This window comes from Nesoenas mayeri (genome assembly GCF_963082525.1).
Source record: "Nesoenas mayeri genome assembly, chromosome: 23".
Classification (NCBI taxonomy): domain Eukaryota; kingdom Metazoa; phylum Chordata; class Aves; order Columbiformes; family Columbidae; genus Nesoenas; species Nesoenas mayeri.
The window spans coordinates 849,516-858,894 of NC_137574.1; the positions used below are offsets into that span (position 1 = coordinate 849,516).

Consider the following 9,379-nt stretch of genomic DNA (forward strand, 5'->3'; position numbering starts at 1 on the left):
GGCTGCTCCTCACCTGGGCACTGACTGTGTCTCCTCGCTCCAGGTGAAGCTGATAGTCCCAAGCATCGCTCTGCAATGGCCTCAGGGAACAACGGGGACCCAGCGAGGGCCCCCGGACGCCGGGGAAGCAATGGACGCCGGCTGTCGCAAGAGCTCAACTCAGGTAAGAGCTTGCTGGGATCTCCGCAGAGGAAGCATTTTCAATCCATTCTTTGCTTTCTTTTTTTCCCCTGCTGTATTTCTTCATAAAGATGGAGGTTTTCTTTCATACCAGCAAGGCTGGGGTAACGAATCAGCTCCATAAAGCTGTGCTGGACCGAACGGGGAGAGCACGTGTTGAATGCTGTCAGGAGGTGCTTGGCGCTGGGGCAGCGCGGGGGCAGCAGCGGGGCTGGGAGGGCACGGGGAGAACGGGGTGCAGGCAGCTGCGCGCTGGGTGCGCGGGAGGGGAGGGGGTGCTGCGGACAGAGAGGTTTAAATCACATGGAAAAATGCACCTTGCTGAGCAGCCCCTGGTCTCCAGCCATCGTTTCTGTCTTGCTGCACCGGCCGCTGGGTGGATTGAGCTCTGCAGTGTGCCTTGGCCCAGCAGCAATCAAAAATTATGGCTCCCCAACATGCAGAAGCGGTTCCGTCTGTTTCTCGTGTGTGCCGAGCCCAGCAGACTGTGTAATTGTGTTTCACGTTAGTGGGTGAAACTGGCAATGGGGCCGAAAGGAGCCCAGGAAAAAGCTCAGCTCCCGCTTTATCCCGAAATGACACAATGCCGCTGCACCGGGAGCGTGAAACACGGTGACTTCTTAACCTGTTTTGCAGGTGGACTTGTAAATAGGCTGAGTCACTAGCGGAGATTAGCAGCTCTGCCTAACTGTTTATGTGTTCGAGCGCAGATCCAGCTCAGAGCTGGTTTATTGGCCTGATAGTGTTATTTAGACTCTGGTATTGCCGGGACTCCTCTCCCTCTCAGAGTACCATTCATGCTACATCCTGCACAATACACTGAGAGAAAAAATACCCTGTCCTTCCCTTACCAAAGTCTACAAGGTATGAAAATAAGAGCAGTTGTTTACATATGCAGAGTTCCTGTTGAAGCCAATGAGACGCTGATGTGAAAACCAGCGGGAGGATTGGGCCCTGAGCTCCTGCGTGGACCACACGAGTGGGACCCAGCGCGCGACGCTGAGCTGCTTTGTTATATCCCCTTAGTGCGGGCGGGGAGACGGCCGGGGCTCTGCAAGCCCCGCAGGGCTGCGCGCGGTGCCAGGGCTGGGCGCGGAAAGCCCAGCCGCCCTGATGCAGTTTGCCAGGTCAGATTGGCAGCGGTTCTCCTGCTTATCAGTCTGCGTGTGTTTAATACTCACGTAACATACCTACAGAGGTGTGAGGTTTGGTCCTTGGTTGTTTGTCTTCGCTTTGGACTTGACATTCCATGTGAAGCAAGTCATGAACTGGTAAATAGTTGCCTGGGGACATTAGTCACGCACCGGTGCACGTCTCCGCGTCTTCATCTGCAAGACCACCTGGTGGAAGCCAACCCAAGTCTGTTATGGCAAATGCCACTCATCCCACGCTGGAATTGCAGCTGCCGCGGCGGGGAGCTGAGCCTCCCCTGGGGCAGGAGTCTCCGGAGACGGATCTTGGTTCCCCAGAGCCGTCTGCTCCCTTCGCAGCCAGTTGCTGTTCCCAGGCTGGAAATCTCCCTCTGTGCAAACAGATGCGCCTCTCGGTGCAGTTACTGCCCGTGTCCTGAGCTCAAAAGAGATGCTGCCAGGTTGCATGTGTCATTATTACAGTCTGTAGCAGGGCTATTTAATTTATCTGTAACGAGGTCTGATGGATAACTTTGGTGACATCTGCCAGTTACTACCGTAGCGCAGCTGCTCTCTGGGAAACAGGAATGGTGAGAAACAAAGGACCTTGCACCAAAATGCATCTGGTGCACGTTTGAGACTGGCCGCGCTCTGGCCAGTGTTGTGTGCGATGTGTGTCCAGGGATGAGGCTGTTGGGGAGTCTGCTCTGGATGCAGAGCAAAGTGGGTCCGTCCCTGGGGTCTGGGGGCTCCTGAGCCCTAACGCGGCCCCGATGGCCCCCGGAGGAGCTCCAAGCAGCTCTACTCCTCCTGCTGCTGGTGCTGGGAGCCCAAAGGCAAATCTTGATCCAGATCGTCTTCTTTAGAATGGGAGAGACCCACAGACACTCCTGGGAGATAAAAGATGTGTGATTGCCTGTCCTTGTGTTTCCAAAAATAGCGGCTGGGGTAATTAAAACCAGGGATTTTTTTTGGTGCGCTTATTTCCTCTTCTGTTCTGCCTCACTGAAACTCTGAGTCAGTCGGTTTCATTTTCTGGCTCCAGGAAAGGTGGGATTTGTTTGCCACCAAATAAACCTGCTCCTGCAAAACAAAAAACAATCCCCTGAAAACACGGTGAGCAGGGCTTGGCGTTTCCCTGCCCCTCCGTTCAGCCCAGCTGAGCGCTGCGGAGTCTCCGCACAACAGGTCCTGTCCCCGCAGCCGCCAGGGCTGGGCCCGCGTCCCCGGAGCCGCGCGTGGGCCGCGTGGATGTGACCCGCTGGAAAAGCCGGTGCTGAGCGGTGGGGCTTGTTTTGGGTACAGGGTTGGATGGAGCGGTGCCAGGACGGCTCTGTCAGCCAGGCCAGGTCCCCACGTCCCAGCCCCGGGACGTTGCTGGTGCAGCGGCATCCCGGCGTGGCAAATGGCATTTCCAGTGGCCGGAGAGCTGCGGGGCCAGTCTGGCGGGTGGGGGCGCTGGGTGCTGGGCAGGGGTCGGAGCTGGGCTGGCGGCAGGAGCCGCACTGCCGCTGTGCAGCGTTGCTCGTGCGGACGTGCTGATCTGCTGCGTGTCACCGGCACGTCTTGCAGGGCTGTCACTAGAGCCGCGGGTCTGCAGGGCCCCACGCTGCTGACGGTCACCCCAAGCAGCTCATTTCCCTGGGCTTCGCGCCTTGGTTAATGTCTATGAATTTCCACCCTGAATACTGATACCCTGCCGAAGGAGCCTCTGATCTGTCCGCACCATTTCTGTCCCCTACAAATTCTGTATCTTAGAAATGGGGAAGAACTGTGTTACTGGGCCCTTCGGGTCAGCTCCCCAAGCCCTGCGGGTGACGTGGCCGGGCTGGCGGCTGTTTGGGACTGGGTGCTCCAGCCCAGATTGCCCCTCTAGCCAGCCCAAACCCAGCTCTAATCACGGCCGTCCCGTGTCAGCCCGGGTACAGCCCCAGGAGCAGTGGAACGCGTGCGATAAGGTATCGCTCACCACGACACGTACGGGACTGAGCCGCTCGCCAGGGCTCCCCGCTCCCTCCGGACCCTTCCCTGAGCGGTGCGGGGACAGGGGACGCGCGTGCGGGTCTCCGGCCGTTTGCAGATGGGCACACGGTTGTTGACGCTGGTTGTTTCTGACTCATTTCCTGCTCACCGGAGCCGGGTGGGTTTTCCCACGCTGCCGGGGCCGGGTGACGTTGCTGCATGGGCACGTTGCCGGCTGAAGCCCCAACACTCGGCATGCTGAGCCCGGCTGCTCACAGGATCAGGGACAGAGCTGGGACACCAACCCGGCCCCAGCTCACCTGCAGCCGCCCCTGTCGCTTCCACAGGTGTTTGTCAGCGCAGCAGGGACTCGGGTGGCTGCTCCTGCACCATGGCAGGCGTGTGCTGGAGCAGGCATTCGGTTCAGACCGATCAGCTGCCTGTTTATCTGCTTGCAAGCGCGGGACAGGGAGTCACCGGTCTGGGTTACGGTTTATGAGTTATACAAAAGCTCTTCTCCTTTCTGTTCCTGCAGCAGCCCGTGCAGAAGTTGCAAACCCTGCCCTGGCGCTGCTGCCGAGCTGGTGGATGTGTGATCGAATCGGCACGGAATTACACTAAAATGACCCCTTTAGCTTTCGCTCACCACGTCATTGCTGCTGCCATGCGAGGCACGAGCGTTGGTGACACCGGAAAACAAGATTGTTTGTGGAGGGTGGACAGGCGGCACTAGACGGAGCTTTGGGCTGGGTCTGGGTTTGTGCTGAGCCCTCACGCGAGCTGGGGGAGCTGCCGGGCGCCAGCGCTTGCACAGCTGCTTTGTGCTGGGACGGCCCCGTAGCTCCCTCCTGCCGAGCGTGGATTCAAAAGGTGGCTTGTGCCCCAGAGAACAAAGACTGCCTTCCAAATTAGTTTTCTGGGAATTAATTTATGTTGGATTCTTTTTGTTTTATTGCTAAAGGCCAGTGTTCATACAAACCCACACAAATTTAGGCTGAGAAGGAGGGAATGTTCTCTCTCCAGCCTGGGGAGCGGGGGAGACAAGCTTCTCCCCTTGACTTTTCTTCCTCGTCTCTCAGAAAACCAGGTGGCGGAGGAGACGGAGCTCGTGTTCCGGAGCTACGCCCTGCACCGCTACCAGCAGGAGGTAGAGGAGAGAGGGGCAGAAGTGCCCATGGACCCAGAGATCACGGAGGTTGAGCAGGAGCCGGACAGGTAAAACTGACACCAACCGCACACACGTCCCTCAACCCCATCCCAAGCCAGGCTCCGTTACACACCCCCTGGGCCCGGCTTACCGGTCTTACTGGGGAGGCGGACCCATCCAAAATGCCGCTTTCCCCTGAGCAGCACCGAGAGGCAGGTGGGGAAGCGCCTGGCCATCATCGGGGACGACATCAACCAGCGGTACGACGCGGAGTTCCGCGAGATGCTCAAGTCCCTGCAGCCCACCAAGGACAACGCCTACGAGTACTTCACCAGGATCGCGTCCAGGTGAGGCCGCGGCTGCGGGCAGGGCCGCTGCTGCCGGGCACCGGGGAGTGAGCGGGCAGACGCGGCCAGGGCGCCGGGTTAAGCCCTTGTCCCCCTGGACAGAGCCAGGCGAGAAGCCGGAGCCGCTGTGCTCCCCGTCCCGTGCACCCCGCTCGGTGTTCGTGTCTAACTGCCTCTCTTCTGTCCTTTTCCTGCTCCCCTGTCCTTGGGAAGCCACGCTGCTCTTCTCACCGCTTTGCCCGCCTGAGGCGGTGAACACACCGCAAGCAGGTAAATTAACCTCTGTCCCTCTCTTTGTGCTCCTGTGTCACTGTTGTTCCCTCCCGGGCTCTAACCTCCCTCTGGGACCCGCACGGTGGCAGCTCCAAGCCAGGACTCTGCAGAGAAGACGGTTCCCTTTGCCTGCCCACCCTTGTGCCCGGGAACAGGACACAAGTTTAAAACACGGGGCCTGAGTCTACTCTTTTCAATGTTTTGTTTTGTTTTCCTTTTTTTCCTTCTTGCTTACCTTGCTGGAAACCAGGAAAAACACCTTCAAAAACTAGTCTAGATAGATCAGTGCCAAAGGTGCCCACAGCAATGCAGTTTGTGCCCACGGCAACCAAAACCTGGGTGGGAGCAGTGGGCATCGACCAGGCACATTTTGGAGGCTCCCAGCCCTTGGCAGTGTCAGTCTAAGGCAAGATCAGATCAGGGTTTGGTTTTGAAGGGGTTTGTCTATGCAGGAAAAGGGAAAATCCTGTTCTGACACGCTTTGACCTTAGATATATTTAAAGCCCTTACCTCCGGGCACTAGCAAGGGGTGCTTCGGGCAGTAGTTTCCGCTCCTGGCTGCACGTGCAGCAGCTCCTGAGCTCGCTGCAGCCTCCAGCCCGACGCCTTAAACCACCGCCAGGTCCAGCTTAACTTGTCTAACACCCTTGCCCATGAAAGCACAGGACCGGCAGGCCCTGATGTGCCCTGCGTTTGGGTGGAGAGCTGGGGGACAGGAAGGGTGGTGGCCGGTCAGCAGCAGCCACCCCAAAGCTTCACCTCCAGCCATTCGGAGCCTGTAGCTGCGCAAACGGGATTTGGAAATTCCTTTTCCCCAGGACATCCCTAACCCAGCCGGCTGAGGCAAACAGCGGCTGTGGCCCAAGCCGTGTTTGTTCTGTTCTGAACACACCTGTGGTTGTTGGTGGCCACACGTCATTTAGACACAAAATTCCGTGTGGCTGGGATGCAGCTCAAGGACCAGAGCAGCATCCCCAGCCCTGCCCTGGGCTGCAGAGGCCAGGGAGCGCTGGTTTAACCAGACCGTCACCTTCGTTCCAGCTTGTTCGAGAGTGGCATCAACTGGGGCCGGGTGGTGACACTGCTGGCCTTCGGCTACCGCATGGCCATCCACGTCTACCAGCAGGGCATCCCGGGCTTCCTCTGCCGCATCGCCCGCTACATCGCGGACTTCATGCTGCAGAACCGCATCGCGCAGTGGATCGCCCAGCAGGGAGGATGGGTGAGCCCGCGGGCGTTGGGGGGCTGGGGCCGGGGGCACTGCTGCGGCGGCTGGGCTCACCCGGGGCCGGCAGCCTGGCCCAGGCAGCTCTAACACGCTCTGGTTATTCTCTGTTTCTCGTTAGGTGGCTGCACTCAGTCTGGACAATGTTTACGTGACGTACATGCTGGTGGCGTTGGTCCTGGTCGTGGTGGGGAACATAGTGGTACGACACTTCTTCAGGCCCTGACTGTGGTGGGGGCAGAACCTGGGGGGGCCCGGCCAAGCTCGCTCTCAAATCTCTGCATTGACATCTCCCAAGACAGGGAGGATTCCAGGGACCTCCAAGAGAGAGAGCAGCTTGGACCGGTGACCCTCCCGCCGCAGGGCCCAGGGTCTCTGGCGCCTACGCGGACACCACCAGGAGCTATGGAGAGAAGCAGTGCGGGGGACAGGGGGGGAACGTTCAAATTTGTTGTCTGTTTTATGCCTCGCTGAGGACGGCGCATCACTGTGCCGCTCCTGGCACGCAGCGGCGAGGCGGAACAGGCTCCTCTGGAGTCACAAACACGCTGTGATGATGCTGGGGTGTGTGTGTGAGCGTGTGGGTCTTGTCCGCGCAGTGGGGCAGGTGCAGAGCCCCCCATTGCAGATGGCTCTAGCCCAGCCCCTGCCTGCATTTGATGAGGGATCGCAGCCTTGGTTGCTGCAATCAATGTCTCTACGTGAGCATTAGCCCGTGCGGGGCTTTGCTTTCACCTTCCTCTGCTCCTGAGCCCCCGTACTTGAGCCTCCTCTTTCCTTTTAACAAGCATCCCTGCCCCTTTTTAAAGAAACACTGTGGCTCCCTGTGCTCTGCGCGGCGCTGGTGGCGCTGGCAGGCGGGACGTCCCTGCCCCAGCCCAGGCCCGTGTGCCGCCGGCCCGGGGAGCACCGGCAGGTTCCGCAAACACTACCGGAGCTGCGGGTGCTGGGTGGCACCGCCTGCCCGCCCCCCCGCGCTCCTGCGGCCGCTGCGAGAGCACTCGGCTGCTGGCAAACCCTGCCGCTGCAGGACGGTGCCGGAGAGCCCTGCTTGAGCCCAGGGCTGCAGTATTTTGCAGCTTCCCAGAGAGCAGAGCCCGGCCCCTCTGGGCACAGCATCTTAGGGAGTGACTTGATCTTGTTCCGTTCATGACTAATGCCTGAGCGTGATTTTTAGGGGAGGGAGGGAAGCAGGCTCCACTCTCCCAAATCTTTCTGAGTTTTGCGAAACAGGGGGATCATCTCAGATGACACGTGGCTTAGCTCTGCTCTTTTTACTCCAAGTGACTCTGTAAGGCTTGAAACTGTGACTGGCCCTGTCTGAGCCAAACCTGCTCCAGCACCAGCACCCCCAGCGCAGGTGGGGAGGGAGCAGAGGGACGCTGCGGGAGGGCGCGGAGCAGCGTTGCCATGTCCCTGCTCCTCTCCTGATGCGTGGGGCCCTCTGGGCTGGATCCTGGGACAAGGGGAGCCCTGAGCAGGCTGAGCTTTCCTGTCACCTGCTGCAGTGGCCGCCACCAGAGCCCCCGGGGACAGGGACCGCGGAGCCGCCCCCTGCCCCACCGTCACAACCACATTCCTGCCACAGCTGGCTAACCTGGCTTGAAAACACTCCAGTGTTGCCTTCCTACATTGATCTCTACCTTCAGATAAGACCTTTTTCCCCTCAATTTCTGTCCCTTGCTGCAGTTTAAGCTTGTGACCACCCACCCTGTCCAACACAGGACAGGACAGCTCAATCCTCCCTGCAGCACCTTAGCAGGACCTGCCAGAATTCTGTAACACTCATGCCAACACATTCCTGCCTCTTTTAACATCAGAACGGCAAACCTTTCATCCTGTCTCCGTATCAGGGTCTTTCTGTGCTCATCATTTTGATCCCAACTGTTTCTGCGTATCCGTTTCTCTGGTGGAGTGCCCTGGACTGCGCTTAATAGAAAGCCATTACAATATTTGCTGTAGTATTCCTCTTCTCTATATGTGTTTTGGTTGCTTTATTCGCTTGGTGTGTGCTGAGCAGCACAGGCCTGCAGGGCTCGTCCGTGCTCGGGCTTGCGGCTGCGCTGCCCCCAGCAGCTCAGAGCCCACAAGCTCCTTTCTCCCCTTGCAAGGGTGTTTCTTTGCGTTCACCCACACGCAACTTCACTCTCCCTCGTGCCACCTCTTCACCTGTCCTGAGCAGATCTGGAGATTTCCTCGCGGTCTCCAGACTCTTCTCTGGTGTGAACCCCGTCTCACCAGCTCAGTGTCATCTGCAGTTTCCCATCCCCACACCTTACCTTCTTCTGGCTGAAACACCACCAGATGGAGCCTTTTTGCCGCAATGAAAATGAATTAATTGTCGTTTTCCTTTTCTCTTAATCGCCCCCATTATTGACACAGCACTGGCCTCTCAGCTGATGTCTGCTGTGGTTGTGTGTCCAGCAGGACTTTTTCAGGGGACCTTGGAAAGAAAACAGTACAGCAGCGTTTATTCACTACGGCACTGACACCCTCCTAGAACTCTAAGCTTGGAGAGAGCTTGTGCTTGTCCCAAAAGCCATGGGTGTTTCAGCTTGCAAACCAAATTCAGCTGTAAGGCCAGCAGACTTGAAATAAAGAACGTTTTTCAGCTTTATGGCAGCTGATAAAGCCTGTGGTCCCAGGACACAGAACTTTTAAAATAGGTGCTGTAGCAAAGCTTCCATGTGACCGTTTGCTCAGGGGATGTGGGGGGGTGTCTCAGGGTGTCGGTGCGCTGTCTCCCCTGCTCCCGCCTCCCCTCGCCTTCCCGCGCGGTGAAAGGACGGGCTGAAGCGGGACTGCGGCGCCGGCCGGTGTGCAGTTCTGCGTCCCGTCACCGGATGTCCCCAGCCCTGCGGCGCCGGACAGCGGGACGGGTGGCAGCGGAGGGGACGGGGCGGGTGGCAGCGGAGGGGACGGGGCGGGCTGGCCCCAGCAGCTGGTGCTGTGCGCGTCCGTGGAGCCGCAGCGGGATCTACCTCCAAACCCACGCGGGGCCCGGGCAGGTCTGGCCGCGCTGCCACAGGCCACCCGAGCACCTTCGCTGTTGCTCTGACTGGCTGTGCCATTTTGGAGTCTCTGCTATAGAGCTCCAGATAAAACTGCGTTCTTA

General features: G+C 58.8%; 1 protein-coding gene across 1 annotated transcript; it reads left to right on the top strand.

The window, feature by feature from the left end:
- BAK1 (BCL2 antagonist/killer 1) lies at nt 1–6,490 on the top strand (the record flags this gene model as incomplete). Its single annotated transcript, XM_080358322.1, has 5 exons — nt 1–163; nt 4,352–4,487; nt 4,623–4,766; nt 6,081–6,261; nt 6,386–6,490. Exons 1-5 carry the CDS (start codon nt 76–78, stop codon nt 6,488–6,490), a joined length of 654 nt encoding a protein of 217 aa, XP_080214448.1. The 5' UTR covers nt 1–75.
- Between the last annotated feature and the right edge of the window lie 2,889 nt (nt 6,491–9,379).